The sequence below is a fragment of the Athene cunicularia genome (genome assembly GCF_003259725.1).
Source record: "Athene cunicularia isolate RWA chromosome 1 unlocalized genomic scaffold, athCun1 chr1_part2, whole genome shotgun sequence".
Lineage (NCBI taxonomy): Eukaryota > Metazoa > Chordata > Aves > Strigiformes > Strigidae > Athene > Athene cunicularia.
Window position 1 is genome coordinate 9163692 of NW_020799092.1, and position 20038 is coordinate 9183729.

Genomic DNA, 20038 nt, shown 5'->3' on the forward strand with positions numbered 1-20038 from the left:
AGATCCCTTCCCTGTCCCTGCTGGCCACGCTATTGCTGACACAAGCCAGGATGCCATTGGCCTTCTTGGCCCCCTGGGCACACTGCTGGCTCCTGTTCAGCCAGCTGTCAATCACCCCCCCAGGTCCCTCTCTGACTGGCAGCTCTCCAGCCACTCCTCCCCAAGCCTGTAGCGCTGCTGTGGGTTGTTGTGGCCCAAGGGCAGCCCCCGGCATTTGGCCTTATTGAAACTCCTCCAGTTGGCCTCAGCCCATCTCTATTCCCATTTATACTAAAAAAAACAAATAATAATTAAAATATACTACAAAATTAATTAAAAACACAATCCACTGCATGAGCTAGACTTGTCTGCCTCTATGACTTGGACAACAAGTGCAGGATTCAGAGGAAGCTGACAAACCTTTGCCTCCGGGAAGAACTGAAGCCTATTGAGCTCCATCTTTAACACCTCCTGCAACATGTGAATCATTACGGCAACATGAAAGAAAAACAACAGCTTTTAAGACATTGACTGTCTTTCTATATTTTAAACAAGCAGTACAATTTCTGTAGCTAGTAGCATCAATGTGACATTATAACATCTAATGAGGTCACACTGAGGTGCAGTTATTAAAATTAAGAACTGTGATTTTACTCCAGATTCATGCTTTTTCTGCTTAGATGCACTACCAGTTCATGCTGTCATGTAGGTTCAGATTCAATACCCTTCATTAGGGTCTGATTAGCCTTCTACCTGCTCTACTCTGTCTCATGTCTTTTTTGCCTTGCTGAACAACTTCACAATCCATTGCTTGTTGCCTCAACACTGTGATTTCCCTTTCCTAACTGTAGGTGTGTTAACTGCAAGGCTGAGTTTCTCAGTATCACAGTAACTGCAGCCTTGAGGTTAATCCCTAAAATCTGAATTATGCATCAGTAATGTATAATATATCACTGCTATTTCTTTTCATTGCATGGATTTTTCTCTTTGCAAAATAATTTTTTCTTCCATGTTTGCTTTGCTGTTCTCGGTAGCAACACTGAGAGTTTTGGAAAAATCGTTTGCAAATCTTTGAATCCTTAACAAGGCAAAAAGAATTAATGATAACTTTCATGATAACCAGAAGTGGGAGGTATATTTTTATTTGGCTTTCTGGTCTGTCTTGCTGAGATCTCAGCAAGAAGCAGTTTTACACATCAGTTAAGTAACAACAGCTGTTTTGGAAAATTAACAGTTTTGCAGTGGAAATGCACCTATGCAATGTAAAAGCTGCACCCATTGGAGGAGAAGCCTGGAAGCCTTCTACTGCCAGGAATGCATCTCTGATGAAATGCATGCAGTATTAATTGCTGAATGCTCTATTTGAGATACTAAGTACAGTCCACTCTGATTGGCTTTGCTAAGAAATGAGGATGTTCAGCCTGACAAGGACAACTATTAGCAAGGTTTTCAAAAAACACTGCAGCTCTACAAGAGTCAAATATTTTGGGATTAGGTGCTGAATGTGAGCATTCCTTTCAGTAAAATGTTTATCAGCTATGTGTCCATTATTTCTGACAATCTCAAGTCTGGTTGAGAAACCACTGATGAAGGATTTTAAATTACTTATAAGATCCACTGACCTCAAGTATAATAGTGATGAGAGTTGTCCCATGTGGATATACATGTTTTACTTGTTTTCAGAACAGCACAAAATTTTACAAATTTTAGTCAAATCTTGGGTTTATTTATGTAAACAGCATTATAGGAAAGAAGTGTCACCTTAGAAAAAAATAAAATTACCTGAAGAAACTTAGACAGAAGTGGAGATATTTTTTAACAAACCTTTCTTTTTCGGTACACTTGCAGCTTTCTCCTCCTTAGAAAACTCATTGTTCAGGGTTTTTCCAGCACAGAATTGGAGAGCAGCCAGTAGTTTCTGACACCAGATTTTGAAATTAACTTCATTCTGTGCATTCCTCAACAGCCTGAAGGAAGGAGGGGGAAAAAACATCTGTGTATCTAAAACTGATTTTTATTTTATATCACCTCTAGCAGGAACAATAAATGGACTCCAGACTAATCTGTATTTGGTGAGTTTGGGCAGCAGAGAATGAAAAAAAAAATATTTGTTGGCAGTACTCAAGTCCCATTTGATAACTAATGAGATTCTGAGTGTGTTGAATCAATAGGAACCTGCCATTTTTTATTGTCATACATAGTGCAGTGCCTGGATTGCTTCTTATTTCATTTTAAGTTGAGGAGACATTTCTAAAATTGACCATACTGCTAAAAAGAGTGAAATGAGCCCACTTTATTCCTTTATTTAATGGTAAGTGTTGTTCTAGAGCAAAAACTCAGCTCTTAGTTCTACTGAAGTTTGTAAAAGCTTTGGAACTGGAGTTATTACCAATACAAAAGTCAGAAATAAAACCAAATCATACTTTATTTTTTTATGTTCACCATGCACTCTTCTCTGATTCCAATTTGTTTAGGCCTGGAAAACTATGGAGTTTAGGTTTTTTTTAGTTAATTGATCTGATCACTGAGAAATTTTTTCCTTATGTGGGCCACAGGTTTTGTACATATTTGATTTATTTTTATAAGTGTAGATAGAATCACCAGCTTTATATTTCTACTAACATCCTGCCCATTGACTGGGATTTCCCTTTGCCTGAATGACTGATGAACTGCTCTTTGCTTTTGTCTGAACTTTCCTCCCCACAACTTTATCCTTAAGAACATCTCAAACCTTAAATTCCTTATAAATGTCTGAATCTTAAAGCAGTTCCCTTACCTGATGAGGTTACTCAAACATAACAACTAATGTTGATTTTCACAGGACAGAAATCAAAAAGCTGTTGACTTTCAAGGCACATCACATATGAATATGTCACATAACAAAAAGCAAGAACAAGATATGTATCAAGCCCTGATATGTAAAGGTTAAAAAATCCTAATTCCTATAGACATTTCAATTCCTTCAAATCTTATATAAGGCATTACAATATTGCTACCACAGCTCATGTATCTTTTGGTGATGAGGGATTCTTGTAATCTTTTATAAGGCAATGATTCTTCTGGGTCCTCTTTTCCTATATAATTCAATGAAGAATAACATCACCTACTGGTTTCTAAAAAGCCTTTCCAGTTACACAAAACCTCTGAAGATCTCAGGGTTTATAAGTACTCAAAATCTTCAAGAAATGTGTGGTGCTTCTATCAGAAATGCCTAGACATGAAAGGGAAGAGATATGAGAAGTTTATCATCAGCACTCTCTGGATGAGATTGAAATAACATTTCTTTCTGTAGACTAGTAAAAACAAATAATTACTTTTTGAATCAGAAAGAAATACAAACTGTTATTGCAATGCCTGGTGGAAGGCAAACCCCAGCACATAGAGGTAGCTTTATTTTTATCCTGAACCCTCCACAAACTGAAGAATGCTGAGAGTACATGCATATACAGTGCTGCATAAACTAATTCTTCCAGATTTCAAGCAGAGTAGAGTCCAAGATTCCACAGGATGGGATTCATTTACTTAGTTACCTTGTGCCATTGTAGATATCCTAAGAAATCCTATTTGGCCTCCAGGTGCTGCCTTGGAGAGGCATGGGTCTGCTATAGGCAATATCTCATGTGAGCTACACCCATGCAGATGTCTCAGATGCCCTACACTGCCTAAAATAGACTATGCTTAGGGTACTAAATCACACCGTGCTATGGCTTTTTAGCTTAGTTGTAGGCAAACAAGGCCATTTAAAACAAAAACATACTCTTCACTTCAACAGCAGGTCAGGAACAAGCTTGGTGATTATTTTTTAAACTAAAGCATGACTAGCACAGTCCAAACTGTCATATGGGCAGGAATTTCAGTCTACCAAGCAGAGCCCAGCTCAGTCTCAGTCCATCTAAAAAGCTTGTATTTCTTTTGGAGCACAGGCAGAATGAATTTGTTCACTTCTGCCCTGCAAAGACAAGTTCAAGTCCAGCTGAAAAAAGATGATATCACAATGGCATCTATTTTTAATTGGCCAGGTTATGTGGGTGCAGAATCTTCTGTCTGCACTTAGACTTGCATTGGAATTGGCTGCTGAGCATCTAAATCATATTCATTCACTTACTCCATTTTTAATGATACATATTTAGGGACTCCAGGAAGGCTACCTTTTCATGTTTGAGATGTCCCTTTAATCCTCTCAGTTATATAGAAAATTAAAACAGATTTTATTTCTCTAAAATGAAAGGCTTAGGATTTCACATACAGGAAGCAAAATATCAAAACCAAAATGTTTTCCTGTTTTAAACAGAGCTACTCCCTGCATAAGGCAGATCAACTTAGAAGATCCATTTTTTGATTATTCTTCTGTCTGAGTGTTCACAGAAAATAAGTTTTTATACACATATGGTATAAAGATTTCTTTTCAACCTGAGAAAGGATTATGGGCCAGATTAAGATACCTTATGCATAAGGTGTGTATGAGGACAGAGGATCTATAGAGTCTGAATCCTTTCACATGTACTTCTTGAGCCCAGTCTGTGAGGAAAGCTGATAAAGTCATCATCTCACTGGCAAAATCCATTTTCATGCCAGCTGCAGCCCAGCACACTCTCCACAGGCTGAACCCACATGTCAGCTTTTGACAGTGCATGTGCTTCCCCATGAGGGACTCAGGGCTCTGCACTCAAAATGCATCTAGCGACTGAGGTACAGGCAATGCAACCTTCTGCTGTCCCACTGGGGTAGGTATGCTTTTAAAAGCCTGTAGATTTTAATTTGCACAATTATTTGGATTAACTGGATCTGACTTTTATATTAATTTTATAAAAGCAGTCTCAAGGAGGATACAAAGAACAGCTTTTAATGTGATGACTCATTCTAGGCTTTGCTCAAATGTTTATTCAACAACTGAACAAATATGTCATTGTAATTCTGTCTTCCCAGTTTCCTGGCGTGCACATCTTCACCCTGCCATTGCGACAACTCAGAGGAAATAGGAAAGTCTGCAACTTCTGAGGCTGCAGAATGGAGAAATGTTCAAGACGCTAATGAAATTTTCAAGTTAGAACAGGATGCGTAGCTGTGACAGAGGAAGACAAAATTGGAATGATTTAAAACTCAAGGCTGCCAGTAAGGAAGTATGCGATGGGGTTTTTTTTCCTGACAATTTTCACAGACAGAACTCAATATAAAAGCCTGGCTTTATGCCAGGCCTAGACAGAGCATCTTGCTCCTAACAACAGGGAGACTTCCTCACTCTTCAGGGTTCTCTTTTTTGGGACAAATGCCCTCAGCAAAGCCAGGGGAATTCACTGTCCCAAGGTCACTTTTGTGAAATAGTACAACAGGGCTGGAAATAGAAGGATGCTGACCTGAAATTTACAACAAAGCAATGTAGACTGCCTCTGCTTAGCAGCAGTCAGAGGATCCGAGTCAGATTCTGGGGTGCCCTGAAAGACACCCCTGACTTCTGCAAGCAGCTTCTTCTCTTCCTTTCTGCATAGACCCATACATGCCTGCAATGTGGCTCCAATCCCATTTTCTGACACTTGCACCTGCAGAAGTGTGTGTATGTTTTTCAAGGGACACAAATGCAAGTGTGCTGGAGAGACTTTTGCCACAGGGCAGAAGGGAAGGTGGGATAAATCAGGCTGAGTTAGCTGCTGTGTCCAAGGAGGAGAAACAGGGCTAAAACCAGCAGATATGGAGCAAAGGAAAAATTAAAAAAAAAAAAAAAAAAAAAAAGAAGAGGGGAAAAAGTAAGGAAAGCAATGAGATTGAATGGATCTTGGTACCAACAGAGGTGAGTCGGCCTCATTCTCCTTCTGTAGTGTGGGGAGATAGAGGGAAGCTGGTGCTCTAAAGGCCTTGCAGCAGACACAGTCTGCTGTCTGAGTTGGATTTGGCAGACAAACGAAAGAGTGAGGCTGCTCAGACAACTCTGCTGCTTAAACATCTGTTCCTTCTTTCCCTCAGAAAAGGGAGCAGGGTGAATTAGAGAGTAGTGCCTGACAAGACAGATTAGCTGCCAGGTAGCCCGTTAATCCACATTGTAGCAAAATAAACCCAGGATCTCCAGTATCATATTGCAGGTTTAACCCCTGCCTGCTATGGAAGAGCAAGGTACAGTTTGACTGGGTTATTTACATGTGGTGTCAAAACCAGAGCAGTAACTCTAGTTAGTCCATTTTCATGTCTGGAATTTATTACACAAAAGCTGGGCACACCAGCACACACACTGCATTCTCTTTGCTTAAGTTGTTTTGGCTTCAGAGATGCACCACGAAAATAAGGTGTCTTATGGTACATACTGAGGTACATACTGTCGTCGGTCAACCTTTGGTAAATTTGACCAAGGAAGTCAATAAACTTTTTACTGTGAAGATATATTTAATTACTGTTTTCTGTTTCACAAAGCTGGAAAGAGGACAAGTTACAGAAGAGAACATTAGTATGAGACTGCTGCACATTATAGCAATAATTGTTTTAAAACGATTCTCCACAGCCCTTTGTATCAAAGATAAGCATGCAATCACACTTCTCCACTACTGCACAGCTTCCATGTCTGAGGTTGCTATCTGTCTTGATTTTCATTAGACATCCTGCAACACTCCTAAGCTGTCCTTTGTGCTTTATTGTGTCATGGAGTTATAGCACATACCTCACTGATTTTATTTTTGACTCCTTGAAGAAAACATTTTACTGTTCCCATTCTTTAACAGGAGAATAAGTAACAGGGGTGGTTTGCCAGTGGGGTTGCATTTGGGCTTTGCAGCTTCTTAAATCCCACTGCAAGTTACCTTCAGACACAAGGATGTGAGAGACACAAAAATGTGCAGCTGAAGATTAATACCTCCATCTAGCCTGTGATGGAACACAGGATGATGAGTGGGCAACTGCTGCTGTTAATTACTCAGCTGCAAGTAAAACCTTTCTTAGTTTTTCCTTTATCTCACCAAGATTACATTGGATAAGTTTTTTACTTCCCTGACAGTGATAATGGGAATAATCCCTTTGACAGTGATATCAACATAGCAAGTACTGCACAAACACTGTGAATTCCAACGAATTGCAGATTCTAATGAGTAGCTGTTGTCCTCCATCCCTTATGCTGGCAATTCTCCTTACTCCTCTGCAGAGTACAGCCAAGTCTGCAGAACTTATATTTTTACTTGCTAGCTGGTCTGCTCAGGCATGGTCTTTTTAGACCCAGCCAAACTCCAAGACAGCTGAGTGCCAAGCTGGCAAATATGACTGTGGCTTTTCTGATCTCTTTGCCAGTACCTAGGATGGATGACTGAACTTGCTGAAGGTCCCAGGAACGTGTCTGTAGGATGGCAGCTATTGCTTGAGCGAACAGAAAGGAACAGTTGCACTTGTTTCAATGTAATCTCTGTTCCCAGCTTCCTTCACAGCTCCAGTGAGATAAGCCTTCATTTATTGAATTTAATCTTAAAAAAATGTTTAAAATGTAATTAAAAAACTTATTAAAAATTTATTAAATGGAATTAATTTAATTTCATTAACCTTGTTGGAAAGCATTAAAGTGTCTCTCTTCTTGTGGTCCTTTGTTATTCAAGAGATACATGCTGGTTATCACTGACAACTTCCTTTAAAAAATAGATACAGGATAATACCTCCCTTTTTAAACTAACCCCAGATTCTAGAAGGGTGTGATTTATGTACTACAAGTTAGAAAAGAAAACACAGAAAACAACAGCACCTTTCTGTGTAGACCTACTGGGGCATGGCAATGAAGAAAGCCACAGATGTAAAAACAAACAACTGAGAAGCAGTTGAAAACAACACAATATTTCAACAACAGGGGAGAATGGGGAGCAAAGTCAATTAAGCAGAAAAGTTAACGTACAACAAAAATGGAAGGGACATAGCAGTTCTCCCAAGTGACTGTAGCACTGAGCATTTTCCACAGTTTTGCAGGAACACAGTGAGAGGCCATCTACTTGACTGGCAGAACCAAGACTGAACTCCCTTTCACTCTCCCTTTCTTTGACCAAGGACAAAGTCAGCAGAAAGGGAGAGGCACAAGAGGGCTGGCCTCAGCTCCTGATCTTTCTTCTCTTCTTTCTATTCTAGAACAAGAAGAGAATGAAAGTTTACATTTCTTGAGTAGACTGAGTGAAACATGGTACAATATTTTCTCTGAACTTTTCTAAGCAAGTAAGTCTCCAGGATGAGAAGCAGCTGGTTCAGTAGCTTGCAGCACCTGTCCACTTTAGGCTCTTCACACCTCTCATAAAAAACCTGCAGGCAGCTGCTTCTCATAGAACAGAGCTGCTTTTAAAGACTCATTTTTCAAAGCATTACCCTTGAACAGAAAATACCTCTGCTTAAAGTGAAATTTTGTTTTAAGAGGCCATGTGATACATTTACTTTTGTTCTTCTGATTCTTTTCTTATAGCACAACTTAGAACAGATGTCTAACATGTTGGTCTCCCTAAGACAACATTAAATTGTTTCAGACTTATTATAAAATATGCTGGTTAGTCTTGAGAAACACTTCTATTGGGGTCAAAGTTGCCATTATTTGCTAATCTTCCTCAAAGATCTGTTTGAACAAGGCAACACAATTTGCATCCAAATCACTTGATCCAGTAGATTCAGTCAACCCACTCCTGCTGAATGTTTTAACTGTGGAATGCATGTCCTGCTGACTCACAGAAAATGAGCAGCTCCGTGAAAACAAAGGCTATGCTATGCTATGCAAGTAACTTGCCAAACCCTGTGAAGGTTGCTTAGAAGAAAAATGTTTAATTTGATACATATTATAGATGGTTGCACACACTTCTATATTAAGAAAATAACCCCCAGACAAAATTAGTTTTGTCTGGAGAAGAAAGAGCATTTACCTTGAAAATGAACTGTATCAGGAATTAATAGGAGAGTATAATGGCGCACAGGTACCACTGTCACTACCAGATAGTAGATGCTACCCGGTCTAAGGTAAGAAACAATAATCCTCAGAAGATGTCTTCTCCAATTTGTTGAGTGAACATGTTAACATCAGTGTAAGTGCTACAAGAATCATCTAGTGAAAAGAAGTGCTAACAGTGTCTGACTTTCTGCTCCAGATAATAAAATGAATTGTTAGCAACATAGGTCTCCTTCTACTCCGGTCTTCTTCATTGGGTGGGGTCTGCAAGCAGCAGAGAACCAAATTTACTAGCACATTATCATAAACACAAAAAAGATCTGTAGCAGAACACCAGTGTAACAAAACTAGTGGTTGTTTCCAACCACATCTGTATACAACAGTCCTGACATTGGGTAACTTCAGAATCTGTGAGTGAGGGTTCAGAGGCTGCCAAAGATCCCACCCTAATAAAGCATCAGTCCAAAGCTACAGAAATGAAATGCTTTCACCCTGAAGTGTCATTAATACCAAGAGCAACTTAAGCTCAGGCTTGCAACTACAGGTCTAACAGTTCTAAACTGCTAATAGAAAAACTATCACTGTCTCAAGTAAAGAGAATTATTAACTTTGTTCTCCAAAAACTGTATTCCACATAAAATTTTTTAAAAAGCTGCTTAACAAATATGTTGCATTTAATATCTGCATGAAAATTATTAAAGGAGCAGTATTATTTTGCAATCAATGCAAAATATAGTATTCAGGGCTGGCATTAATTTTGAAAAGTCTGGTTCCATCTTTGTCAGTGCTTGATTCATGTGACTAGGTACATCCCTGTCTGCACTTGTTTCAAAACTGCAGATTTTCTCCACAGAATATTGTTTTCAGAATTTCATGCAGTATCTTACTTACATCAGAATCAGCAAGCCTGAAAAGCTATCAACCATCTATCTCTGTAATAGCTTAGGATAAACTTGTGGCACAGGAACTGAAATGCACCATTCATTCCAGGCATAACAGAAATTGTTACGTTGGAAGCTTGCAATGAATGGGATTAGATGGGATAATCACCACTAAAATAAGCAGACGCAATGGCTTTAATGGGATGATGTCCAAATATGCCAGCAATTAATTGGATACAGGAGGTGACTAAACTACTCTACTTTCGAACCATATAATGAAACATCAAAATTAATTCAGGTTCAAGTCCACTAGAGCCAGTGGAGCTGCTAAGCTTTGTACAGTATCTGAATTTAGGCCACAGTTATGACAGCAATACACTGAGAGGAATCTGAAGATGTTTTTCTTCATCTGCCTATTGCTTGGGTAGTTCATGTCCACCCAAATGGCTTTGGATAATTTCTGTAGCTTCCCATTAGCTTCACAGATGGAACAAAAAATCCCTCATATCACTATGAAACAAAATGTATGACAGAACTAATTCTGTATGGTTCTGCATGCACTGGACAGACCAGTGATGTATATATATTTTTTTTTATTTTTTTTATTTTTTTTTTTGAGGGGGGGTGTGTGTGTGCATGGGTTGGGTTTTTTTACTTTCTTAACATACTAATACAGAAGTAGCTTCAGGGTGAAAACTAAAATTGTCTCTATACAAGGTCATTATGGCCTTTGGCTACTCATTTTAGGAGCAGTTCCAGATTTTATTCATACATTCTGAGCCAGATATGTACTTTATAAATCTAGAGTTTTCAGATTACCCTTCTTGACTCACTCCACAGAGTGGAGTTCCCATGCACACATGGGAAGGGAAGGAATAGGGTGAGAGAATGCCATTGTTTTGCAACTATGTAATTCAGAAGAATTTATTCTTCAGAGCCGTAGATCTTGGGACAGGCTGTTAATTTCCCTATTTGCTCTGCACTCAGTTACAATAACTTGTTTTGTTTAAAAATGTCTACAGTCAAAGCTGTTGCCTTTCAAGTAGAGTCAGATCTTTACAGACAAGGTGCTCAGATGTCAGCAGTAGAGGAAGGATGAATGAGGTTTGATACATTCCAAATACATGTGGAGTTAACTTTTCTTTTAAGGAATCATCACTTCTAAAACTCTGGAAGAACCTGTCTGTAGATCCATTGTGTTTTAAGCACAGGTAATACAGGTACAAGAAGAACTGGGATCCTGATCCCACATTGCCTCCTGATGTGTCACAGTCTCTTCTGGATCTTTACTTTCATCTGGACATCTCTGCTCTAGCTAGTGACCCTGCTTATCTTCTTTTCCCAATATCTAGCAAAGGGAACTTTTTCAGATCACTGCCTACACAGGAATAGGAAGGTATAATGAGCCTTCAGCTTTAGGTGTTTCAGCAATGACGGTACCTGAGTGTAATTATAAGAACTGCAAAAGACTGTTTTCAGTAGTCCTCTCATCTCTGACATAGTATGCTTTCTGAAAGATGTCAAGTTTTCTTTTTGTGGCAATTTGCCATGTAGCATCTCAATGCTGCACAACCACAAAGGATGCATGAATCAGTCAGATCACAGTAACTTGTTACCTCTGTGCATATGTGTGTGTGACTGTCGAAATAGTAACTCTGAGAGAACCTCTACAGCTCAAATAAAGTGGCATTATAAAGACATACAGTCCTTTACACACGAAAAATAGCTAGCAAAACTCATTTGTTTTCAGGACAGAAGAGAGAGAATCAGACTTTTCAATAGGGGAGTCTCCAGAGTCCCAATATCATTTTTTTATCTTTTCATGATTCTAATTCTTCTACAAGAGAAATCTTTTCAGACTGCAGCTCTCCTTAAGCATGAGGCTACTCTGCATTCTTCTTCAAACAAGAGGATACTTACCATGTTTTCATTTAATTAAAGCACAGGTCAGCTCATTTCTGTCAGTGGCAGGACAGTCGAACAAGTATTACATTGTGAAGAGTGTTTTTGTTATCTTCATAGCTTCTCTTTCTAGGCCTGTTTTCTTTATTCATATCTGCTTTTATTTTTCTTCCTTTTTTCTTGGTCTCCATTAATTTTTCACTCCCCCTTATATATAGCACAAGTATCTTTTGCAAGTGTAAGAGAAGAAAGCAGAGCGGAGAAGGAAATATACTTAGATTTATCTTTTTTAAATACTGGTCTGGTTCTGATGTTCCTACCATTTCACTGCTTTATTGCCACCAAATATTGGCTGCGTAAACGCAGAAGTGGGAATTTGAAGTTAAGCTCACGTACCAGGGAAAGCTTGCTGTAAGATATTAGTAAAACAAAACTTTTCTTTTTTAGTAGGCCCAAGGGTATCTTCCTAGTCAACAGCTGGCCTAGTTACCATGGAAAACAGAAGAGCTGGAGGGCAGGCACAGTAGGAAAGTGAGGCATAGACCTATGTGAAATTAGGTTGGCTTAGTTTGCTGAGACTTGCTGAAATTAATCTCTCGTTTCAGACAGCTTGTTGCTCTTTCATTGCTGGGTAGTAGACATGAAGTTTCATCTAGGTTTATGTGGTGGTTTAGGCCCTGCTGGGACCTGAGACTACGTTGTGGTTGTCTCTCCCCCACCCTCGGACTGGACAAGGCTGGGAGTGAGATACAAACCCCGGGGTTGAGATAAGGAAAGTGTAACAAATAATAAACCGAACAACAACAATAGGGATGGCAATAACAATAAACAGTAATAACAATAAATAGGACAAGAAATATACAAAGATATACCACAAGGATAGAGCAGTGAAGGGGAGCTATGGAGAACCCAAGCTGTTGCTGCTCTTCCCACGCTTGGGCACCCAGACCTGACATCAGCATGGTATAGAATAACCCAGCTAGAGCTCCCTCCCCACTGCTGGGGAAACTTAACTCTATCCTAGCTGAACCAGGACAGTTTACAAGTCCATCTTAGCTCTGCTGAGACACGTTCAACTGTGGGACCAGATCTGAATAAACTTTTGAATAAGCTAAATTCCCTTTTAATGAACCCCTAACCAAGAAGGTATTATTACTTCTTAAACCTTTTATCAAGGAAATCTCCCATGACTCTCTTCAGATCAATCTGTATAGTCTTGGGGTTAAAATTCCTAGATTTTAATGCCAGAAGAATTTAAGGCAGATATAATGAAAAACCATCTTGAATTCCTGATTTTACTTGCTGGGTGACCTTTGAAAAAATACTCTTTTTTTTTCTATGCTTTTGTTTTCATTTTCAAAAGACGAAAGGTTTATTTACCTTCTCATAGGTTGATGCAGTTGTTTGAAGGCTGCTCTTATACCACAGAGGTAAATGCCATGGAAATAGGTCTGTTTAATAACATTGCCACCTCCTTCCCATGTGGTACTTGTATAGCCAGCATTTTTCAATCATATGGGAGAAAATAGCAGCCCTGGGCATTTTTTTGCTCATGAGAAAAGCGGAATTAAGAATTAGTTATTGTGATTAAAAGTTCAGCTCTAGTTCCAAGATTCACAATCACATTTCTGGAAGTATTATTGCAGTAAGCAGATGTCTCGAGTAAGGTAAAGAGTGAAGCATGCTCTTCAGGGGCAGTTATTGCATTGGCAGAATAAATATAGATCAGCCATCTGACACAAAATGATACTGGGACTTTGAAATTCAATGGCTCTGCTGCAGGTACTTTTCTTGCACTCAAGTGCTGCCCTTATGCTCAGTCCATGTGAGGGTGCAGCTGGATAGCAGACCGAGAGGCAGAAATCGTAACTTTCCTTCCTTCTCCCATCGTACACATGCTCACTTTTTATTCCATGAATACCTCTGAATCAACCACATTTCCCCTTCGATGTGTACTCTGATGAGTGAGAAAAAATCTGTATGTGCCAAAAATTAATATGTGTAAGTGTCATATTATTTCTACCAGCAAAGCAGTGGCAATATTCATGGGGTATCAGCCATGGGTGAGCCTTGCAGAGCCAGGCAAATTATTGTTTAAACCTCCTTTAAATTGCTGTTTAAAAAAGTCCTGATGATAAAGCAGGGCAACACAGCTGAAGACTGCATGTGTCAGCTTTAAATTGATGGAAAAAAATATATTAAAATGGGCCATATTTAAGTGACTTTCCATTTTCATACCATGACCAAGCAATGTACTTCTGAGTGACATACAGAACAAACCACTGACAATTGCAAGAATATTTGCCGTGCTGGCTGCTTAAATTCATTTCAACAAACTGCCATATCAACAAAAACACATACATGAGATCTGTGGGTTATGCAAGTCACTCAGAAGCTGGCTAAGCAGTGTCTATTACAAAAGTTTAATTAATAAAAATGCTTCTCCTGATGACATTGTAGAGAAGGTTAACTAGAATAAATACTGACTTCTAATACCAGACTCAACAAAGGATATACTACAGGTCAAAGCAGAAATTAGCTGAGCCAGGTAAGCAAAGTTTATCAGCCATCATTATGCCAAACTCCAAAAAGCGCTGAAATCCTGTTTACTGTCTGACCTCCTCCATGCTCAGTGTTCACAGGGTAATTATTACAGATAGCAATGCCCTACTTCCCAGACAGAACCCAACTTTCCCTGCTGATGTACAAACAAGATCTCCCCTCAGTTAGAAATGTATAATGTGTTACAGCACTCATAATGAGCGACTGTTCTTTAAATTAATCCATGCTCATGGATTTAGCTCTGAAAATCCCTGTTCAATCTGTTCTGTATTAGCCAAGATGGCAGCTGTCACACTAAAGCTAATGAGCCTGATTAATATCAATTCATTAAAATAATTTTTTTTCCAGACATCAGATAATTTTGTACTGATCCAGACATTTATACCCATTTAATATCAGCTGACATAACATAATTTCTCATTTAACACTAATTGAAAACTACTGGTTTCTTATTCCAAAAAGCATTTACTGTCACTTACGGTGTTTTATACAGCTATTTTTCAAATATCATCATCAAATTGTATGTTTTCTGACAAGTTGCAGAACTTTTAAACACAGCATGTGACTGGTGATGTAGGCAGAATGGAACAATCGGGTAATTACTCTTACAGGTTTTCATTTTAGCAATTTGTCCTCATATTTTCCGTTATATATTGGTAAAACTTCTGACTGAAACAAATGAATAAAAGTATAAGAAACAACTCTTTATTGAAGCAGTGTTGAACTTAGCCCCTCTGTTTTTTTTCTTTTTTTTCTTTTTTTTACTAAATAATTTTGAGCTTGTTCAGCTTGCCTTCAGGTTTGGTTTCTTCAGAAGGCAGTGCCATTCCTACTGCTATGCCATTTGCTCTTATTCTAGCATAAAAGATAAAATCCCTCATGTCAATACTTATGTATCAAGGAACTGACAAGATGTAGGAGGAAGCATACTTCATTACACTTCCAGGTAAAAAATAGTATTAACGTTTGTGCAATGGAGTGTTTGCAATGGCCCAACATTGTCATTGCTGATGGCAAGTGGAATTCCTTGGGGCTGAACATATAATTTAACAGTTCTTGTCTGTCTGGGATGATTTCACCATGATAGTAGCTTTCATCTGTAACATGACCCGTGTGGAACACTACGGAAAGTTAGACTGATAAGTCTGATAAGTCTCCATCCAACAGATGATACTCCTATTACCAAACTGATTATTTAGGAAACACATATTCCTAAGATGAGAGCACCCTTTCTGCAAGATGTTATCTAAGGACCACCCTGATGGCTCAAGAACTGAAGGACTATGGAAACTGAATCAGTGAACAAGCCAAGACAGTTACAGAGTTCATTCGTAACTTACAGAAACATGTAACAGGGGGGATGTCAGGAGGTCCTGTGGTCAGTTCCCTATTCAGAGCAGAGCTAGCTCTGGTATTGGATCAGGTTGTTGAGAGGGCTTGGCCTCAGCAGCAGGTTGGGAGAGTTCCTGAGATGAGGGAAAGAACAGAGATGCACTTTGACCATGTGATGATAAGTCCCCAGAACATGAAGTGGTTTCAAAAGATATGACTCAATGACTGGCAGGCTTTCAAGGATATGATGATTCACCCTAGGAAGACTTAAAATTCCCTTGACCATCATAACTTTTTAGAACTGGTAACATGAATAAGCTGGCAACGAACTGCATTTCTAAGTTGTGAATGTCACTCTAGTCTGCCTTCAGTCCCATCAAGTGCACAGCAACTGAAAGGCAATTTCTGGCAAGCACTTCCAGCTGGGGCCCAACTATCACAGAAGCAGCAAATACTTCAAAATTTCTGTGATACAGATCCATTTTAGGGTATGAACAAAGACTTCGCATTATTCTTTACATGGTCTAAACCACATGATCCAGAACTACCCTTGGGTACAGAATAGCAGAGATCAGGGTTTTGCCTTTGCCTCTGCCCAGACAACATTCTCTTGCATGTTGGCAGTGCAAAAAATGTAAGTGCTTCTTTCTCTGAATGAACGAACATCTATTTACTTACCACTACATGGCCTACAGTATTCCAGGTTCTCAGAAAAGCTATGTCAGGCAAAGGAGGACAGTTCAGTCAGGGTCCAATCAGAGTCAGGATTTGTGTGAAATGATCAAGTACAAGTCTCCAGTGGCTCCTCTGAAAGGGGAGTTGATGGCTGTTTTCTACAATCAGTAACTTAGACTGAGATAGAAGCACAGAGTTGTTGCACATCTAGGCACAAGGTCTCCAGAGGAACATGTAGCAATATAGACAATCAAAACAAAATTACACTATAGAGGGGAGAGTAACAGCACAGGTTATAAGCGGGAAAAATGTTTTTTTGTGGAGCTGGTTCTAGATTTCCCAGTTCTCTCAGGAGGTCTTCACCTGAATCTAAACTTCACATAACTCTTTTTTTCTCAGAGAACTCTCAAATAACTCTCTTATTTCTCAGAGAACACAGTAGAACTATATTACTTACTGCAGAACTTATGTGTGCTTTCCTCTTGCTTTTCTGCATCCTTCCTCTTATAAAGATTATTTTATTTTGCTATCCTCAGTTCCCTCGATGACTACTGTTCACCTCTTAGCCTGCCTAAAGCCTCTTTTGTATCACTTCAAGCACAGTTCCACACTTCTGTGCAGATACTGGGAATGTTGTGGCAATTTCTTTCCCAAACCAGTGAAGATTGCTCAAACTTCTGAGCCTGGGAGAAGAATTGGGATCTTGAAGCAGGAGAAAGAGAAAAGTTTGCAGAGCCAGGTGGATGGAATTCCCAGTTTCAACCCTTTCAACTGCTAGAAGTATGCTGCTTTGCACATCACATCCTCTACCCGTTTCCAAGCGAATCGTAAAAAAGCTTTGAGTTTCCAAACATGAGACCCCATACAAAGACTGCATGCAGGAAAGCATGTGTAACAGTGTACGTATATCTGTAAATATAAGAACACCACTGCATACATGTGAGAAAGCACTGGTCTGGGAATGGACCAGAAGGAGGCCCTGGGGGAACAGTTATTTTAATTTCACTGGATGACAGACTGTGAACGATCGCTGGGGGAAGCTGAACATGAAAATCAAGCACTTATATAAGGGAAAAAGATTTTATTTTTTTAAATCCACTTGGATATAAGCCCTGCTACACAAGCTAGAAAAAATGAAGAGTAAGAAGCATAAAATGGGATTTTACTAAGAAATATGTTGAGGGCTGTTTTGTTGTTTACACTGGAATACTTAAGAGCCTCCCTTCATGTCTAAGGATATGAACTTTCCAAACTATTTATTAGATGAGAAAGGAAATCTCAGTTTGTGATAGAGGGATGGTGCTGCTTAGAAAAGATCATCCACTTGTGTATTTGATATTGCTTCTTTATTCAAGTGACTATTTCATTTTTGTTAGTATGTCATATTATTATAATACCTATCTTAGTACTCTCTCTCCTTTTAATGAGGAGGAGTTACTATTCTTCATTTTACTAACAAGATGGTTCATTTACTTGCTCGTTCACAATGGCTTATCTAGATCCGTATAAGAGAAGATAGAACAGTCAGCAGTAGAGAAATCCTTTTGTTAGTTCGAGCCAGGTAATCTCTAAAAGATATCTTCTACAGCATCTTAAAATTGACCACCTCTGCGGTTCTTCTCATTATTAATAATGTTAGTAAAACTAACAAAAGATGTTGGGTTTACTTCCATGACTGTTTATCCACACAACAGAATCTTCACCATTCTAGGGCAGCAAATGGTCCTCTGTGCTTTGTTTGCATGTGTGAGAGACTGAAATGTCAAATGATTGTCTCAAAGATTGCTTGTGTTTGTGCTTTGAGTCGCGGGGTGGTGTCAGTAATGCCTCGACCATTCATCAAGGACCAGCTGTGGCCTTTGTAATTATTTTAAGGAATCACAGAATCACAGAATCACTCAGGTTGGAAAAGACCCCAGGGATCATCGAGTCCAACCATCAGCCCTACTCTACAAGTTCTCCCCTATACCATATCCTCCAATATCTCATCTAAACAACCCTTAAACACATCCAGAGATGGTGATCCCACCACCTCCCTGGGCAGCCTATTCCACTGTCTGACCACTCTTTCTGTGAAAATTTTTTTCCTAATGTCCAGTCTGAACCTCCCCTGTTGCAGTTTAAAGCCATTCCCTCCTGTTCTATTGTTAACCACCTGTGAGAAGAAACCAGCACCAACCTCTCTACAATGTCCTTTCAAGTAGTTGTAGAGCGTGATGAGGTCTTCCCTCAGCCTTCTCTTCCTCAAACTGAACAGTCCCAGCTCCTTCAATCTCTCCTCATAGGATTTGTTCTCCAGGCCCTTCACCAGCTTCGTTGCCCTCCTCTGCGCTCGCTCCAGCACCTCGATATCTCTCTCGTATTGAGGTGCCCAAAACTGGACACAATACTCCAGGTGTGGCCTCACCAGTCAGAGCACAGGGGGACTATCACCTCCCTACTTCTGCTGGTCACACTATTTCTAATACAAGCCAGGATGCCGTTGGCTTTCTTGGCCACCTGGGCACACTGCTGGCTCATGTTCAGCTGCTTGTCAGTTAGAATCCCCAGATCCTTTCCTTCCAGACAGCTCTCCAGCCACACCTCCCCAAGCCTGTAGCCATGCAGGGGGTTGTTGTGGCCCAAGTGCAGGACCTGGCACTTGGCCTTGTTGAAGCTCATCCCGTTAACATTGGCCCGCTGACCGAATCTATCCAAGTCTCTCTGTAGAGCCTCCCTATCCTCATGCAGATCGACACTCCCACTTAACTTGGTGTCATCTGAGAATTTACTGATGATACACTCTATGTCCTTATCAAGATTATCAATAAGGATGTCAAACAGAAATGGTCCCAACACCAAGCCCTGAGGAACACCACTTGTGACTGTCCGCCAGCTGGATTTAGCTCCATTGCCCACCACTCTGGGACCATCCATCCATCCAGTGCTTGACCTAGCAGATTATTTGCTCATCCAGGCCATGAGCAGTCAATTTTTCTATGAGAATCCTATGGGGAACTGTGTCGAATGCTTTTCAAAAATCCAGGTAGATAATATCCACAGCTCTTCCCTCGTCCAGTAGTCAAATGTAGTAGAATCTCACCCAAGGAAGCAGAAGTATATCAAAGGATGAACCCCCTCACTCATTTGCAGTTCACAGAATCACAGAATCATCTAGGTTGGAAAGGACCCTGGAGATCATCTAGTCCAACCATTCGCCTAGCCCAGTTCCCACCTACAGCATACACTTAAGCTCCAAATCGACCCTTCTCTTGAACACCTCCAGGGATGGGGACTCCACCACCTCCCTGGGCAGCCCATTCCAATGCCTAACAACCCCTTCTGGAAAGAAATACTTCTTAATATCTAGCCTAAACTTTCCCTGGAGCAACTTGAGGCCATTCCCTCTTGTCCTGTTGCTTTCTACTAGGCTAAAGAGACTCATCCGCAGCTCTCTGCAGCTTCCTTTCAGGTAGCTGTAGAGGGCGATGAGGTCTCCCCTCAGCCTCCTCTTCTCCAGACTAAACACCCCCAGTTCCCTCAGCCGCTCCCCGTACGACCTGTGCTCCAGACCCTGCACCAGCTTTGTAAACCTTCTCTGGACATTTTCGAGTAATTCTATTTGTCTTTTGTAGTGAGGGGCCCAAAACTGAATCAAGGTGCAGCCTCACCAGTGCCGAGTACAGGGGTAAGATCCCTTCCCTGTCCCTGCTGGCCACGCTATTGCCGACACAAGCCAGGATGCCATTGGCCTTCTTGGCCACCTGGGCACACTGCTGGCTCCTGTTCAGCCGGCTGTCAATCAACACCCCCAGGTCCCTCTCTGACTGGCAGCTCTCCAGCCACTCCTCCC

The 20038-nt window shown here is 40.2% G+C and overlaps 1 protein-coding gene across 1 annotated transcript in view; it reads right to left on the reverse strand.

Annotated features, from left to right (window-relative positions):
* Positions 1-20038, reverse strand: part of PIK3C2G (phosphatidylinositol-4-phosphate 3-kinase catalytic subunit type 2 gamma) — a 216591-nt gene that overhangs the window by 88339 nt on the left and 108214 nt on the right. Inside the window, 2 exon segments of the mRNA XM_026863441.1 lie at positions 346-450; positions 1820-1946. Of these exon segments, the coding sequence (XP_026719242.1) occupies positions 346-450; positions 1820-1946 (232 nt within the window).